Source organism: Parasteatoda tepidariorum, chromosome X1, assembly GCF_043381705.1.
Source record: "Parasteatoda tepidariorum isolate YZ-2023 chromosome X1, CAS_Ptep_4.0, whole genome shotgun sequence".
NCBI lineage: Eukaryota > Metazoa > Arthropoda > Arachnida > Araneae > Theridiidae > Parasteatoda > Parasteatoda tepidariorum.
Window position 1 is genome coordinate 36,614,352 of NC_092214.1, and position 19,300 is coordinate 36,633,651.

The 19,300-nt window shown below is 29.3% G+C and overlaps 1 protein-coding gene and 1 long non-coding RNA gene across 5 annotated transcripts in view; one reads left to right on the top strand and one right to left on the bottom strand.

The window, feature by feature from the left end:
* Window positions 1-19,300, bottom strand: part of LOC139427112 (uncharacterized) — a 190,629-nt gene that overhangs the window by 94,203 nt on the left and 77,126 nt on the right. The gene's annotated exons all lie outside the window — the stretch shown is intronic.
* LOC107448985 (uncharacterized protein DDB_G0283357) overlaps window positions 1-19,300 on the top strand; it is a 170,862-nt gene that overhangs the window by 89,889 nt on the left and 61,673 nt on the right. For all 3 annotated transcript variants that reach the window (XM_016064371.4, XM_016064373.4, XM_016064372.4), the window contains one exon: window positions 740-2,224. In XM_016064371.4, coding sequence (XP_015919857.1) covers window positions 740-2,224 — 1,485 coding nt within the window. The remainder of the gene's footprint in view (window positions 1-739; window positions 2,225-19,300) is intronic.

Genomic DNA, 19,300 nt, shown 5'->3' on the forward strand with positions numbered 1-19,300 from the left:
AAACTTTTGATGTTATCTGAAAGTATTCGTTTCGAATGAATATTATGAAACATTCTTTTTGATCACTTGTCACAAAAAAGTATTGTTCTGTTGAATTCGTTTAGTCTTTTCCCTGTTATTGTTTCACGGAGATTAATTTACTTCTCATTGTTAAAATGCCGATTTCTTGGAACCTATTTCCAATTTATTTAAGCATTAATGTGGCAAAAATGATTTTTAAAAACAAGCTTTTCTTTATAATGGCCGCATCACTGTATGATTAGTGTATATTAAACTTAAAACGTTTTAAAAAATAATTCATGTATCCACTTTGTCTGTAGAGATGCAGGTAGGTAGCATAAAAAAAGAAAGAAATATATTCGTGGCAGACTTATTTCTATTGATCGTAAGACTTCATTTAGAAACTTTCTGGAAATCATTTGAAAATAAAGCAGATGTTCTGCTGAAATTTAATGATTTAGTTTTTCCCTATTCTTTTTGGGGTGGATCTGCTTTACAAAGGTTTTTTTAACATGTTTTTTATTGGGTACAGGCACTACAAAGACAGTAATTTTTACCTATTTATCAACATCATATGTTTAAGAAATTCCCGCCATAAATAAAACAAGCAATAGTTTCTATAATTTAGTGTGTTAGTTTCTAATGATATCAATTTGCTGTTTCAAATATGTTTATAGTCTGTTATATTTATTTTTCTATAATTAGAACTGATGTTGGTACAATATTTTTTTCTTTGTAGGTTGAGCTAGAAGATGAAACAGCTCGTCGTATTAAAAATACTTTAGGCGACGTTACTCAGGTGCTCATAAATGATCCGAAAAGCCTTATTGGCATTTCTAGGTCAGCTCCGAATTCCATTTACACATCAAATGGGCATCAAGTATCTGGACATCCTTCAAGTAGTCATCCTATGTCTGGACTTCCATCAAATAGTCATCCAATGTCTGGGCATTCATCTAATAGTCATCCTATATCTGGGCACACCAATAGTCATTCGTTGTCTGGAAATTCATCTAATAGTCATCTAATGTCTGGGCATTCATCTAGTAGTCATTCAATGTCTGGGCATCAACCCAGTAGTCATCCAATGTCGGGACATTCATCCAATAGTCATTTAGTTTCAAGCCATCAAACAAACACACATTTAATGTCTGGACATCAATCGAATACTCATCCGTTTACAGGACATCAAACAATTGCTCATTCTATAGCTGGCCATCAATCTAATACTCATCCAATTACAGGACATCCATCTAATACTCATCCAATGACAGGACATCCATCTAGTAGTCATCCAATAACTGGACATCCATCTAATTCTCATTTAATATCTGGACATACATCAAGTAGTCATCCGATTACTGGCCATCCATCAAATAGTCATTCGTTAACTGGGCACTCCACTAACAGTCATTTAATTACTGGGCATCCAAATAATAGTCATCCAACAACAGGACATCCGTCAAATAGTCATCCACTACCTGGACATACAACAGGTGGACTTCCGTCAAATGGTTACCATATGACAGGGCATCCAGTTAATGTTAATCATCCAATTCCGGGGCATCCATCAAACGGACATCCAATATCTGGCTATACAGCAACTGGCTATTCAGGAGCTGGCCATGTCAATGCACCTTCCAGGCCTCAGGCAGCTTCCAAAAAGGTACCTATACCTGCCAACAATAATCTAAATGTGTCTAAACCATCTAATCCTAATATGCCAAATATGTTTCCAAAAGTAGCACCAGACAAAAGAAATTCTTATAACAGGCAAAAGCCAGACTCGCCTGTAACCTCAAAGCCATTTCATACTTCTAGTTTTAACTCCGTTGAAATTACTCAGCACCAAATTATGCAACCGCATTACCAGGCACAAGACAATAGGGCATGGAATACAGAACAAAAGAAAACTAGTAGTAATTTACCTTTCTCTGTTAACTTAAATTTTAGTGGTGGTACATATAATAATGTTACCATTGGTGATATTAATGTGCACAGTGGTACTACTTCTGCCCCTATCTGGAGTTGCGGTCCTGAAACCCCCGCCATTCAAGTGACACCATTTCATCTACCTCCTTGTGTAACTCCGTCTACTGCCATTAAACCCGTATACAATTTTCCTGGAGTGGCGCCCAATTTGCAACAGAAATTTGATATTGCAAATAATACTTCTCCTGTAAAGCGTCCCGTAAACCGGCCAAGCCATCTCAAAATTGAACGAGTAAGTCTCTTTTTCCTTATGATTTTAACTTTTATTTAATTCTAATGTATTGACTTAAAGCAACTTCATATATTAAGCTCTTTTGAGGGACAAATATTAGTTTTCTGCGTTTAAAATTTCTTGTGTGCTCAATTCACTCTGTGATATCTTTATTATCTGTGATTTAAATCTGTGATATATATTTTAAGCAACCTCATATATTATGCTCTTTTGCGGGACAAATATTAGTTTTCTGCGTTTAAAATTTCTTTCGCTCTCAATTCACTCTGTGATATCGAAAATTAAAATTATTTTTAACTAGACTCCCAATTGCAGTTTTTTGGTTGTATTTATAATGCAATCATATTTGGTTCAAAGCGTTAAATCTGGTTTTGATCGGTCGAAATGTACCTTATTATATCATTCATAATTAAAGAAACAATGCGATTTAACTACCACGCATGGTTGTTGGATCAACTCTGCAAATAAATAAATTTCGATTAGTGGTTGTATTTATATTGCAATCACATTTGGTTCAAAACATTAAATCTGGTTTTGATTGGTCGAAATGTACCTTATTATATCATTCATAATTAAGAAACAATGCGATTTAACTACCACGTTTTGTTGTTGGATCAACTCTGCAAATAAATAAATTTCGATTAGTGGTTGTATTTATATTGCAATCACATTTGGTTAAAAACATTAAATCTGGTTTTGATCGGTCGAAATGTACCTTATTATATCATTCATAAATAAACAATGCGATTTAACTACCACGCATGGTTGTTGGATCAATTCTGCAAATAAATAAATTTCGATTAGTGGTTGTATTAAACTAAAATTTTGTGGATATGTATTTTCTTCGTTTCGTTCCGGGCTCCAAAATGTGTGGTAATGTCGCGGGTTGAAACCTTAGCTCATATTTTCCAAGATCTTAAAGCTGTGAAAGCAAATGATTTGGCATGTTTTTCTTATTTTTGTGAAAGACTCCCAGTAATATTCAACTAAAATATATCTGGTCATCACAATCACTGGTGTCCGATTTCTGTTACTATGATGACAGCAATTTTATTGTCTCCCATTGTTTGTTTCATTGAAAGTTATGAAGAACAATAGCTTCTCCTTCGACGCTTTCGTCCCCTTCTCGACAAAGATTAGGCGATCATCAAACAGAAAAGAATTTTTTTTTTCTCTTCCATCGTTATTTATGGAAATGAATAGTTCATTTTCTTTTGTCTATTGCTAGATGCATCCGTCTTTGAAATCATTTATTTGCTAATAAGACGCTTTCGTAATATTCTTTATTTCGCCTGTTTTGTTTGGCGTGATTCTTCCATGTAAAGACAGGACTCTTGCACTTTAGATTTTTATATATAGTATATATTCACATCTGTATATTACTTTTGTAATACGTGTTTAATAACTGAATAAAAATTGTTTCAAATCGTGTTTTGAAATTAAGTTTTAATTGAGAATATATTTGTTAAAAGTTGATTTAAATAGTTGCATATTTAGGGTTTTATTGAAGACTTTTTTCGCAATTGCAACTCGAGACGTGAATTGAGTAAGCCGCCTAACCACGTGATTTAAATCGGATTTAATTAGATACCTGTAAGTGACGTTGCGAGTGTATGTCGAACCTGATTGGCACTTGAATTGACAAATGCTACGATTCATCTACGATGACGTCACTTGCAGGTATACAATGGTATATAGCTTTTGTAACAATGCTTCTGATTGTCTCTGAGCTTTTCAATTGGGTAATTTTATTATTTTTAATTGTACCCAGTTTTTTCTTTTATTCTCCCCGAATGGTTTAATTTTTTGTTCTAAAATTGGGAAATACAACGGAATAAATAAAAAATATCGAGATACTTAACGTCTGTCGAGATTACAGCAAAATGTATTTCATGTTCCACACTAGTTCTGCTTTAGCTAAGTCTGCCTTTTGAAATCTTTTTTTTGTTTTTTTTTTTTTTTGTTAGATGAAGTATCGCTTTATTGCGAATAATAGGTTATTTTTATAACTGTTATGAATTTGTAACAGCTATTCATGATTGATAGCGTAAGTTTTGTTCGTCTTCAGCTAACGTTCTCTTTGCAAATAATGAAAATTGTGCAAAATGGTCATTTGCAGAATAACCACAGCTTTGTGAAAATGAGAAGTATTTCTGATCAAATTTCTAATAATAATAAAGTTATAAATTCTTGGTAAAAGAAAAAACTGTAAGGAAAAAAAAAAAGAATGAAAAAAAATTTCCTTAGTTGCTTGTGAAGATATTTAAAAATAAATAAGTAAAATTAACAATACTTGAAGACCTCGGTTGCAATTCTACAAGGGAAACGACTTAAATGATTTTTTGTGTTATAACTAAAGAGCAATTAATACCTTGTTAGGGAGAAATGTAAAATTTAAAAGTAAAAAATTCTTTTAATACAAAATAGTGCTGATGAAGAATTATTTGTTTTACATTTCACTATTTAATTTTGATTAGTTATTCAGGGCGCGTAGCGTTTTTAGGAAGTGCTTAAAGGTGCTTATTTTCGATTTTCGTTTTTTAAAAGGTGCTTTTTTTCATTGGGTGTTTTTAGAAAGTGCTTAATTTTCGCTTTTCCAAATTGAGATTTTTTCCTTTACCATGTTGATTTTCGCTACGAATTATGCAGAAAGATACTGTTCTTACTGTTCTATTCAACGTTTTTATAATTAATTTAACCCCAATCTATTTCGGCGCAAAGTCAGTCCGTAGCGTATGAAAACGCCATTTGATTTACATGATTCAAAAGTTTTAACAATTGTAATAAACCATGCCAAAAGTTTTTTTTTTTTGGATATGATGGTTAGGATATGATGGTTAAAACCAGATAAAACCGTCAATTGTCAAAAAAATTCCAACCCTACCTAATTTTGATATTTTTTTTAAATGCTTAAAAATATTATTTGAGTGCTTTAAAAGTGCTTAAAAGGTACTTATTTTTTGTTGAATAATTTGGCTACGCAACCTGTTATTTAAAAACAAAATTTATGTGAGATAAACGGAAAATGATTTGACTTAAAGGTACATTGCACATAAAGAATTTCTAACCTCTTTGGTATTTGTTTTTTAAAAGTAAAGAAAGTCACGGAGAAAGTAGCAAAAGAAAAAAAGATTATTCTAGTGCAATAACATCGGTTTAAGATGTCAGTTTTACTTTGTAAAAAAAAGGTGACGGTTTTTCTCTTGGGTCCAGCCATTAACTTGTTATCTTAAGAGTGAAATTATTTCCAGAATAAGTGTTGATGTTGCACGAGTCATACTTAGCGAGTTAATTATTGCACTATATGTCGAATGTTTTGTTTGAGTAATTTTCCCATTGTTAAATTGTTTAGTATTTTAAACATCCATACTCAAACAATTACGAACTTTTGAGAACTTTGTCAGTTTTATATTTATTTTTACATCTATTCTCGAGAACAGTTGTTGACCTAAAATGTTTGAGTACTTTTATAAAATACCATTTACTGATACATATTTTTCTGACTTTAACAATATTTGTTAAAAAGGATTCCTACTAAATTGTGCATTTTTAACTCAATTCATTACTTTCTTGTCATTGGTCTGTGCTAACCTGAGTTTACTTCTCTCTAATTTAAATTGACCCTTAACAGTCCGGTATTAAATTATCTGACCATCGAGTATAATTATAATATTAATAACAATATTAATTATACAATTATGATATTAATTATAATAATCACACGATTAATTATAATTAAATTATTGTTAAGTCAATTGTTTGTATTACAACTACAGTAGTTATAAAATAATTTTTGCAATCATATACGCAGCATTGAACTTAGTAAAACTGCTATATTTTGTAACTGATAACTCAAAAACTAAAAAATGGTTAGAAATTTTGGTAAAGAAAATAGCAAGTAATTGCATTACAAGCAGAGAAACCCCCCTCCCTATATCAGCCGGCAGGAAATGAGGTTTTCTAATGATTTTATGACCAGTATTGAACAGCTGAATCAATTCTGAGGTTTCACCTATTAATGTTCAACTCCGCATCTTTATAATTGGAACCTAACCCAGAAGACAAGAGAACTCCTAAACCAAGCATTGAGACACATTAACCCTCATAGAGCAATTATTTATGGGACTATTACGCATTTGCGTTACATGGAGAGGAAGACCGCGAAAACCTCCCACGGTTAGCCCAATGGCAAGGAGATTTTAACCCCTGATCTGTATGAGGATATTTTTTTAGTCAGCCATTGTGGTCGGTGCGAACTGGGGGCAGAATTTGTATTGAACAGCCAACGCTGGGTCATGGGAAGGTGAACATTCTATTCCCTGCAATTCTTATCTCAGAAAACTTTCCTAATATTTGGAGAAAAAAAATTGCGCTATATTATGCATTTTAGAACTGCATCATCATCATCATAGTTGGCCAGACAGCCCAATGTGAGCCAATGCCTTCCTCTGAAGATTTCTCCATAATGATTTATCGTTGATCTCCAATTCTTTTCATTAATTGCGAGAAAGTCAGACTCCACTGAGTCAGCCCATTTCAACCGCGGCCTTCCCCGCTTTCTTTTTCCAGTGGGTCTAAAAAGTAGTATTTTTTTTATTGTGTTGTCGTCACTCATTCGAATCACGTGGGCGATCCAGTTCATTCTATTTATTTTTAAGTATTTAATAATATCAGGTTGTTTATAAATCTTGTACAGTTCAAAGTTAAATCTCCTTCTCCTTGTTTTCATTTACACCACCAAGTATACCCCGCAAAATCTTTCTCTCAAATATTGCGATACAATTTTCCTCCAGTTTTGTCATTGTCCAAGCTTCAAAAGCGTATATTTTAGATCTGCGCATGCAGAAATTATTGTGATATATTGCACTTAATACAATATATACGTATTAAAAACGTTACTGATATTTTTATTATTTCATTTTTAATATAAGTTAAGGCTTCTGAAAAAATATACCGTCCATTATCTGAATTAAGATCTAGTACATAATAATAATATTCATCATGAATATAGTTAAAAAATCTTTATTTTAAATATTGACATTCTTTGTTTTAATTCTCCGGAACATAGCATCGCGTGTTTGCCTATGTTCTTTGCGTGTAAGTTTTTTGTTATTATTCTTCTAACATCGAATTCGACGAACACCGGAAAAAAATAGAACAACTAATAAAATAAAAACATGCAATGCTTTTACTCATGTCTATCAGACAGAGAAAGAAAATTTAAATGATGTTTTGTAAGTCAAGTTTCCTTTTTTTTTCGTTTTAATATGAAATTAAAATTAGTTTTAGATATCAAGAAATCTAATGAGGTAGAGAAGATAATTTTTTAAAAAAAATTTCTCATAAAATAATAATAACATTTTTTTTAAATGAAATAAATGGTAGCATGCAAATATAATTTACTATTTATGTTTTCATAAAGTATTGATTTTAGATTTACTTATTTATAAAGTTATTTGTTCACCAGGGTCGATTATCGCAAATATAAATTTGCCATTGATTTACAGGAATCTATTGAAGTAAGTTATTTGAGTTGGTTTCAGTCTCAGTAAGAGCAAGGAGTTAATTCTGTAGGTTAACTTTTATTTATTTTCCCTGTAAATAAATATAAGACTAATATCAAACAGTACGTTACGGTTAAGAGCTGCCATGACAATACGGTAAATATTTTCGTATACACACTGTTCTCTCTTCCATGTATTTTTAAAAATAAATGTTAAAATACTAACAAACTGCTATTTTATTGAGATATATAGGCTTACCAAGTGCCGAAAACTGTGATTTAAGATAGTTTAGTGAAATATTTTAAATTTGACTCCTCGGGAGGTTGTTCTCCTTCAAGGAAGCACGACGTTGGCATGGTGGCCCTCATTGAGTAATTTTGTTTCCTCGTCAAACTTAGTTTATAACACCATTACCTTTTGTATGCAGTGTGCTTTAAGTTTCTTAAATCTCTAACATTATGCGGAATTACTTAAGGGAAAATTGACATCGTTGCAAATTTCAGTATAACAAATTATTTAATTGTAAATTTTGGATATACTGTTAAATTTGTTTCAAAACATGGATATTTATAAAGACAAGATAAAAATAAATAAAATATGCTTGTTTAAGTTACCCCGCATTATAAAGCAAGTTAAGCAACCATGTTTTACATATTTATTTTTTAAAAAAATACTTATTAATTTGGGGTAACACTTTAAGTTTTATTCATAAAATTATTGTGCCTTTAATTCATACTGTGATTACTTTAATTCAATATAATAACTCAAACTGAATGGGCCAGCTAAACAGGAAAAAAATGGATAAAGTTAATTTTTTACAGATCTAATTGTGATCTAATTTGTTTAAACTCTAAATATATCAACACTTTACAATATAATGGAACATACAATAGCCGGTCCGATCGGTTGTGCATAGCTGCCAACTCTTCCGGTTTTCCCGGAAGATTTTATTTTCATATTTAAAGTGCTAGCGAAATTCATGTTATTTCACTAAACTTTTTGAATTATAATAATAATTTTAAATCAGTTTGACCACCACTACATATTAGTAATTGCAACAAATATATAAAAGCATATTATTCCTTACGATAGCGAATTTCAACCTGATTAAAATATAAATATATTTTTGAGGAAGATAGTTTTTCGGTAATTGTTTTACTACCACTTGGAAAATCCATTCTCGAAAAGAGTGATTTAATATCGAAAAGAGTGATTAATTTTTTAATATCGAAAAATTTGTTAAAATATCAGTGTTAGTGAAAATTTTACAGCACTCGAAAACTAAATTCCTTGTACCTTTAATTTATCGCGATTACTCTTCATTCAAAGGACTTGAAGTATATGATGATATATTAAAGTGAAAAATGGGTATTTCTAACTGAATTGGTCAATCGAAGGAGGAAAAAAAATTCTTTAAGTAGGTAAAAGTAGCTTTTCGGTCAAATAAAAGCTTTAGGGTTGTTCATGTTGTGAAAGAAGGTATTAGATCTCTTAGACTCTGTCAACGAATGAGATTTATTGGTTTAGATTAAAAAAGAAAAATGGAACTGTTTTCTCTCAGTTAGGGCACCTTCGAATGTTTGCTGTTAGAATAATAGATAGAAAGTCGAACTTGTTGCGAAAGAGGAAAGTACACATTTTTTAAAGTTACTGCTCTATTTTTTTTTATTTAAAAAAAGCAAACATTTTGCTATCGCTGCTTGAGTATGGATGTAGGTACCTCCTCTATTAAATCTGTCAGTTTGAATCAAAGCTGTTATAAATATGTCACAAGCATTAAACTAACAATTGAAGTACTTACCGAGCACTTTAAAGTTATTTGTCATTTCAAAATTCTTACAATGCAAGCGTTTGTGCACGAAGTATATTGTACGCGTTTTCATTTTTTTATTAAATGAATTTTGTTAGTCGCATTTATTTAGGCCCTATGAAAATTTTTACTTTGTTAATTCTTGATAATAGAGTTAAACACTTGTTTGAGATACAATTTATTGGCAATAATCAACTATTAATCTGGGAAAGTATTAGTGGTTAATAAGAGTAAGTGATTTTTGAATTGATAGCATAGGGAAAAATAATTTTTTTTTTGCTTTTTGCTGCATGAGATTTTTTAATAGAGCTTAGATACTTTCGTATGGTTGATTTCAATCAGTTTTTCTTCCCAATCTTTTTTTTTTCTTTTTATTTTTAATGAAGTTTTTTGTCGAAATGTGCAAGTTTGAAAATATTATATAGTCACTAAATGTAGTGACAAACTTCAAAAGGACTCATCATCAGGATTAAAATTGCATAGTAAATTGCTTTGAAATGTCGCAGATGGGGTCGCTTCTCTATTATGAATTGTTTCTTCGTGCGCTTCTGAGCAGGTCATAATAGGAAAATACCCCCAGCCGCGTACGGTGACATTTCTGGCCGCGAGCTTCTACGCAATTTTAATTCTGATATGCCCTAACTCCCCTAGAAGTTTTCAGCAACATTTACACCACAACCTATTATGTATAAAGTTTATAATTTTGTACATTTTGACAAAAAAAATGAATAAATAATAAACTAAAAAAGTAATTTAAAAAGAAGCAGCTTTAGTAGCGAAACTAATTTCAGATTTGAAACCCCTACCCGAAATAGGCAAGATCAAGTATTTGTATCAATGCAACAAAAAATTTGTTTCCCTGTTTAATTATCTATAATATTTATCGAATTTGATGCCATAATCTACTGGAAAACGTCAAATGTGGTTTCTTGTTAATATAAGTAATTTCCGATTTTTACAGAATAATTAACCTTTTTTTTCTTTCTTCGTATAAAACACAAAATTCATGATTTGAGTTAAATTTGTATATTTATTTCTTAATTTAAACGACAATTTTTAAAAAAAAACTAATTTTCAAATTTTATGTGACCACAGTTTAATATAACCACAGAATATAGTTAAATTTTGATCTAGAAAATCACCAGAAAATAATTATATGTCATATCTGATACTGGTAAAAAGTTAATGTATAAAGGGACTTTGGAAAATATAATGGAAATATACTTTTTTCAAAAGAGGGCGTTTTTATATCTAAGTTTCTCTGTACTGATTTCAGTTAGGCTTAACAAATTTCTTGAATCTCCCTAGATAACTGTATGGCACATTAATATCGTATTTATTCATATCGTTTTTCACCTGAAGCACTTGAAAAACGCTTCTCTAGACAATTGGAAAATGTGACTTATTACAATATAAGCTATTGAAATAGGAAACGGTAAAGTAATTTTTTTGGAATGAGTTAAATAATTATGAACTGTACCTTTTTTCATTTTTATTTTAAATGTAGTCCAGATGATAATTCATTAATTCATCTACAAATTACTCGCTTTGATCTAACATTTTAACTAATATTATAAATTGTAAATAAAAATCCACAACATAAAACTGCAAATGATTTTTACTTTGTAGAAGCGTTTCTTTAAAACCAAAAATGCTTGAAAGAAAAAGAAAAAAAAAATTCGGTAGATTGCGTTATACTTGCGTTATGCCTATCCTTGATTCCTTCATGAAAGTAACAAAAGTAAATGTAATTTTTTTGGTATCTCCCGGTAGAATTAAAAAACGGCAAATCTCAAAGCTCCATAAGTTTGGCGACCACTGGATTATATCATCACTTGAATGAAATATCACCTACTTTGATAAAATAAAATTCCTTTTTATCAATAAATATATTTTATTTATTAACAAGCCAAAAATGAAAAATTATTTTACAATTTCATCTGGTATAGCTGTCTTCAAGAACTGAAACGTTCTGCGGTCACAATTTTTTTTCTCGTTATTACTTAAATGAATGAAGGCCGCGCTTTTGTTCCTGTAAAAGTTAGGCGACTGATTATACTTAGTGAATTCATGCATTTCATGCTGTGTGATTTCTTTCCACATGATGCGTGATCTCAAGCTCGTCTAACCCGTGACCCACTTCGACCCCCCCCCTATCCTCTCTTTGTTTTCACTTCAATGAACTGCAGCAAAATATTCCAAGCTTTCTCTTACTCTTTAAAGAAAAAAATCTCATTTCTTTCATCTTCATTTTTCACTTCTTTTTCTGTTCATAAAATGCTATAATTTTCTAATTAAATTTGTTTAACTCCAAATTGTAGAAAACTTGCTTTTGTTTTTCAATGAAAAGTAATTTAGGATAAATCATTTTTGTTTTAGTTATCCTATATCTTTACTAATTTCACTCATAATTGCTTTAATTAACAGAAAATGTTTTGTTTTTTAAAATCGGGCGTATTCACTTATATGAACGGCAACAAGCTTCCAAGCTTTCTCTTACTCTTTAAAGAAAAGAAAAAATCTAATTTCTTTCATCTTCATTTTTCACTTCTTTTTCATAAAATGCTATAATTTTCTAATTAAATTTGCTTAACTTCAAATTGTAGAAAACTTGCTTTTGTTTTTCAATGAAAAGTAATTTGGTATAAATCATTTTTGTTTTAGTTATCCTATTTCTTTTCTAATTTCACTCTCATTTGTTGTAATTAACAGAATATTCTTTATTTTATAAAATCAAACGTATTTTTTAAAATTATTTAGTTTTATGATTAGTTTTTAAAAATTCGTCTAAAATCGAGAATTTATCACGGTGTCTTTTTAAAAACTTTAAATGATGATTATGGTATTTAAAATTTTTAATGATTTTGATCGTTTTAAAAGCTCCATGATTATTCAATGTTCGAGGTTTTCTATTATTTTGATTATGATAAATGCTATTTTTGTTTTTATATTTGTTATAATTAACAAAAAATGCTTGATTCTTTAAAAACTTTATTTAATACATTTATTGTTTATTTATTCTTTGTAATTTATTTGAAACGTTTTTTTTTTTTCTCTTCTCTAAAATCTTTATATATTATAAAAATGCGTCTGAATTTGCAGAAATTGAATCATAGAATCATATTGTTTTCTAAAATTCTGAATAATAATTTTAAAATAGTGTTAGTTGAATGAATGTGCTGTGGAAAAAATTCAGATTAATACTACTTCCACGATTTTAAGTGGCGTTGCTCTTTTTATTTTGATTTTATTTCACCATTTTGTTTCGCATCAGACTTAATCTATTATCAGTGCCAAACATAAATTGCGTTACGTTACCTTGAGTAATAATTCAAGTTTGGCACAGTTTGGCTTTCAGCTTTTCGTAATTAAACCCTGAATTCAATTTTGTCCAAACTTATTCCTTCTGACTAACTAACATCAGCCTATTTCAATCAGGATTTTTAGGAAACTGCACCAGGTTATTTGGAATTCTCCAGTATTTTCTATTCTGTCTGGTATTTTTTTAAGCTCATTACAAACAGCCCGTATGCTTTTAGGCTAATTAGAAAACATGCAAAAATTATTCAGTCATCTTGTATCTGCTTAGGCTCTTTGCAAACGGCTTGAAATACATCTAATTAGACAAAATTAATTGGGCCCATTGTAATAAACCTAAATTAGTCAGACCGATTAAAAAATACTTGCACAGTGCATTTGCCTAACCCTAAGAGAAACAATTAGCTTAGAACATTACTAAGTGACGTTTGTGGTTTGTAAAGAACCGTATCTCCCTATTAGCCTACGACATGTATAATTTAAAACTTTCTAAAATAAACTCAAGTTCTTATAGATATTGATACACAAACATAAATATGCCCCTAACATATATTATTTAAAACATTCTAAAATAAACTCAAGTTCTTATAGATATTGACACACAAGCATAAATAAACACCCAACTTACGACATACACACACAATCATGGATTTACAAATCCAAGTTTGTTTTATTTATTTTTATATAATGCCTCAAATAAAGCTTAAATAACATTCCTTATTGAAACCTTTATCTGGAGTTTTCAATTAAGTATAATGAGGAGGCTAGTTAGTTGAAGCTGCCATCTTTAACTTTCTTACCATTTGTTCTATGGAGAAAAAAGTTTTTTTAAATGTAAGTAGCATCAGTTTTGTTTGTTTAAACCACGTATTTCGGTGACATAAGAACCTATTAAAAATATAATTTATTACAAAAAAAATTTCAATTTACAAATTTCTAAAGGAATTCTCTGTTTGAAAATATATATATTTTGTTTTGAAAAACTGCTAGTAAAAAGACTATGTTGATTTAATGTGGCTTACGTACTATCATTACATTAAATTTCTCAAGAAACCTTCAAAAATTTTTTTCCTTCTCTTATTGTTTCAATTACCTAATTTTCGTTTAGGTCAGCTTAAATTTATATCTTTAACATACTGAATTAGAAAGTTAATTGTATACAATCCTTTTACAGCATTGATAATTAATTCTATGTCAGAAACAATTATTTTTATTTATGGATTATGTAAATGGTTTTTCAATCTAATTGTTATTACTATGCTTAATAGTTTTAATAATGAACTAATGTTGCGTTTTCGTCATTGAAATCTTTGTTTCTATCAATATGTAATAAGAAAGTTGTATTAGTTTTTTGTTTAACTATATATGAAACGTGATAAAAGTATTAGCTTCAACCAGAAACTTGAAGGGGAAAAAATTTAATGATATGGTTTAATTCTGCTTAAAAACGATTACACCAAAACAAAGCACCATTTGTGAAACTTAGTTCCGGTTAATTAATTGATTCATTCCGGTTAATAGAATGACTTTTAGCTTCAATTTTTATAGAGCTTTCTTTTGTTTTTGAACATTTTATAAATTCATTTGAAAAGCATACCGAATCTAATGATTTTAAGTGTAAAAAATCTAGCTAGAGAATTGATTTCAAAAGCTCAATATAGCTTTTGTTTTATGGTGCCCGTGATAGATTTAATTTCCTGTAAAAGAGATAACACTGTAAAAAAGTTTGGTGTTAAGTTGCCACCATTTTTGATATTTAGGTATACTTAATATGTTTTTAAGTACAGAACTGCAGTTATCGTACAAAAAATTATCTATAATTGGCATAATTATAATAATTAAAAAAAATAGTGCGCATATATTCCTAAAAATATGCTTGTTTTTCAAACAAACTGTTTTTGCTATGAAGACTTTAGATACTAATGCGCTTGAAAATATGTGTTGTCAATAAACAAACAAAAAATTAATAAATAAATAAATAAATTACAACAGTGAAAAAAAAACGAAAAAGAAAAAAAAAAGAATGGAAAAAATACTACATGCAGTGTAACAAAAATTTAGTTACACCAAACCAACCAAAAATTAACCAAACCAAATTAATTAAAATTAATTAAACCAAAAATAGTGGCAATTCTACACCAAAATTTTTTAAAGTGTTGAAAACAAATTAACATACTTCTAAAGATAGCGCTTCAATAACTATTATTATTATTAAAATGTATTTCATCAGCTTTTAAAAGTATAATTCATATTTTAAATTTATTGATTTATTGTACTTACAACAAAAAAGCGATGCAACAGTAGAAATACTTACCATATTGAATATTGCTTTTGTTAATTTTTTGTTAATTTGCTCATTTTTTATTCTACAACATGATTGATTTATAGTACTTTTACTTCACTTTTATTCATATTTTTTATTGCGACTGTATATTAAGCATATTATACCTGTCATATTTTGTTTATTTACCTGAAAATTCATAGACAGTTGAAAAAAAAGATTTTAACATTAATTACTAGCATGTTTAAGGTGAACATTTCAAACCATCAAGATTTCACCTTAATCCGTAACAATCCAATCATTAGAACAAAGGTTGTTAGGTGTTCCCCCTCCCACCCGCGCTGCATGCTGACAATTATATTAAATTTTAAACATGATGAATTTTTTAAAATATTTTCTTCCTGCCATTTTAAAGACCAAAACATCACTATTGTAATTATTTCTTTACTATATAGTAAATCGGTTTTTAGGAGTAGATTATCAAGTTGCAAAATCATAATAAAAGTTCTTGCAGCCTGATTGAACACCGAATCGAATTTCTGTTGGAAAGTCCCATAGTAAATATTTTTGATTTCAAGCGACAAAGGTGTTTGAAGAAGCTCTATAAATTCCAAAATAATGATTGCGTGTGCCTTCACGGCTTTTTTCAATCAATATCCTCCGAATTCTTTTTTCTTATTTTTATGGTTTCTCTTAAAAGGTGTGTTTTTCATTTAGAGTGTGCTTTCTTAAAAAGAGTTTGTTAGAAAACAAAACTACTTGTATGTCTTCCAATTGAGCCATTCTAACATTCTAAGTCAAGTCTGAGAAGTCACGGATTGCCACAGGAAAAAAACATCATTTCCTCTCAAATGATATCTTTTTTTTTTTTTTTTTTTTTTTTTTTTTTTTGGCTTCTAATTATCCAAAAAAAAAAGCTGCCATGCCTGGATTCTCTTCATTTTTGTTTGTTTAAAAAATTTATATCCTAAAAAAAATGTGTCTAGTAAAGAAAACAAAACTGATAATTTAATTTATGAACTTTTAAAAATAAATATAAATTTTGTTTTTAACTGAAACACCTTGTTTAAATATAAATAAAAAGTTATATTATTTTAGTTATAGAGTTAAATATAAATAAAACCGATTATAAAGTTAAATATAAATAAAAGTAGCTAAACGGTTTCTTTGTTTCCGTTCGAAATCCATATTTTCCACTCAAAGACGATACTATTCTAGAAGGGGTGATGCGCTGAAATGTGCTTTTCCGAAAATTCTAAGGATACTGCACGGCGAACTGCATGGAAACAACTTACATTTTTTTCTCTCCTTTACACCCCTATTTTGATGGAATTGAAACAGACCTTACGCATGCGCGCATGCGAGGAAGGTCTTCAGATATGAGAATGTACAGTATTCATTATTTCTGGCTGTTGTTCTATGTTATATAGTGAGAAAAATAAAAAATTTTGCACCCTGAATAATCCAGTAATCATTACGTTTGAATTTATAATTTTTTAATTTTTTTTACTAAAATGTCATTTTAACGTTTCGTGGTGCACGCCACAAATATATTAAGTGCAGATGATATTTTAATCTCGAAATTCGGCATAAAAGTTAACTTTCTCCCAAAAAATTACTTTTTTTTTTTTTTACGGATTTGCATTTCTAAAGCTTAAACTGGGGTAGGTATCAATTATGTAAAGATAACTAACTACTTGCAAAATGAATAAATAAACAAGTAATAATTTAATAATGCATTATAATGTTATTTTCTATTACAATAATTTAATTATGATCGAACATTTTTTAAAGTGTAAAATAAAACATTTTTACAACGCCTTATCTAATAAAATTTTGAATTACAAATTTCAAAAATAGAACAAAATCAAGCTAACATCGCTCGAGAAATGAATAGTTAATTAAATATATGACTTTTTAAATTTTATTACAAAATTACTGAGATCAACATATTGTAAAAATTTACGTGCTAAAGTTTTTCACCATATTTAAGTTATAAATAATAAATCATCATATGTTTTAAATTATATTAATAAAAAGTAATAAACAACCTTCGATAAGAGTTTTATCAGTGCAAATTTTTTTTCGCGTGAATAGTTTGAGTTTTATTAAAACGCGAAATGACTAAAATGTACGATTTTAAAACTCAAATTCATAGGCCTCACTCTCCTAACTATAAACTATAAGGATTATATGTTGCCAGATTATTGCCAACCCACCCAGATTTGAAGGTCAAAAATTCGAATGCGTGAAAAAAAAAGTATGTTAATATAGAGATATTACGTTTTGTGTTCGATTTCGTAGATTAAACTGATGTGTGCATTTTGCATATTTAATTTCCTAATTTGCATATTTAAGGCGTGTCCCTCGAATCATTAAATTTGCATCTTAGTTCGTGAATATCCGATCATTAGATCAAAAGGTTTAGGGTGTGTCTTTTTATTTTATGTAATTTTAATACTCTATACATGATATAAAATTGATATTTTATAGGCTACAATCAACCATGTTAATTAGAAAATACGAAGATAACATCAAGAATTTGCATAGAAAATGATGCCAGTTTCATTGTCTTGAAATTACTATTTTTATCTCTATTGTCTGGTTTGAATAGTTACTATTGCCCTAAATCAATTCATGACGTGCGGAACTTGAAGAAATATGTTTTGTGATAAATTACAGTTATTTTATGGAGTCGAAAATGATCGGCAGTTGTTTCTTCAAAAATTTAATGGATTGAAAAATCTTGGAATAGTTTCAAATTGTTTTTTCCTTCTTTTTTTCTCTTATTTAGAGAAGTGAAACATTTCTTTGTTTTACCGTCGAGTAAGATATTTTTTTCTTTAATAAAGAAAAGCCGAACTCGCTTATAACTAGAACGAAAGGCACCCAGGTAATTCGCTTGTTAAATCCTAGTCGACCGAAATTATCAAAAATAAGATCTATAATGAACAAAAAAGCTTAAAACGTCTCTAGTTGTTTTTTTGTTTTGTTTTGTCAATGAACATGGTGCTTTTCTTTGTATTATTTGATCTACAACATTTATGGTTTTAAATATTTAATCACTTATCTCTGACTTAATTGATTCTTAAAGCAGCACTGCATTAACTACGTGAGCATTTTTATTCAGTGGACGCTATACCACAGGAAAAACTTTTTATGGCAAATTTTGTTTTCCCTCCATTGGTATTTTAAAATTTTAAATTCAAAGAAAAGTAAATTTAGGTAAATTAGAGAAAGCCATGAAGTTTCCAATGCTCAAAAAATGTTGTAGTATGTCTAAATGTAAACAAATTATTGCAGTATATCTTCCTCTTTGCGTTATCCTGCCATAATTTGCTTAAATTTATATTTTAATTAAATTTATATTTAAAAATTTTTTAGTGTTTGAAGCTTCATTGTTGGTTGTCTCTAGGTTTACCTAAACACACTTTTTCTATTCTTTAAATTTTAAATTACTTGTTTTGGCGGAAGAGAATTCGCCATGATGAATTTTTTCCACGGTTATACGGTCCTCTTAAAGGTTCGTCCATGTCTTCGCTGTAGCAAAGAAAAAAAAAGGTACGAACAAAAGAATTTTTTTCTGTGAAAATTATGTGTAGATATAACAAATACAATTCTAAAACTAACGAGCATATCTGACGTGTAATTCAGAAACGTTTACGTAGGAAAATTTTGTAAAAAATAAGCGTTATGAAGTTTATGAAAAGTTATGTCCTAAATTCTATGTCCTCTTAAAGGTTCGTCCTTTTAATTATAATTATATGTCCTCTTAAAGGTTCTTCCTTATAATTATAATTATATGTCCTCTTAAAAGTTCGTCCTTATAATTATAATTATATGTCCTCTTAAAAGTCCGTCCTTATAATTATAATTATATGTCCTTTTAAAGGTTCTTCCTTATAATTATATATCCTCTTAAAAGTTCGTCCTTATAATTATAATTATATGTCCTCTTAAAGGTTCGTCCATGTCTTCGCTGTTGCAAAGAAAAAAAAGTACGACCAGAAGAATTTTTTTCTATGAAAACTGTGTAGATATAACAAATACAACTCTAAAAATAAAGAGCGTATCTGACATATAATTCAGAAACGTTTGAGTAGGAAAATTTTGTAAAAAAAAAAAAGAGTTATAAAGTTTATGGAAAGTTCTTCGTTTAAGTT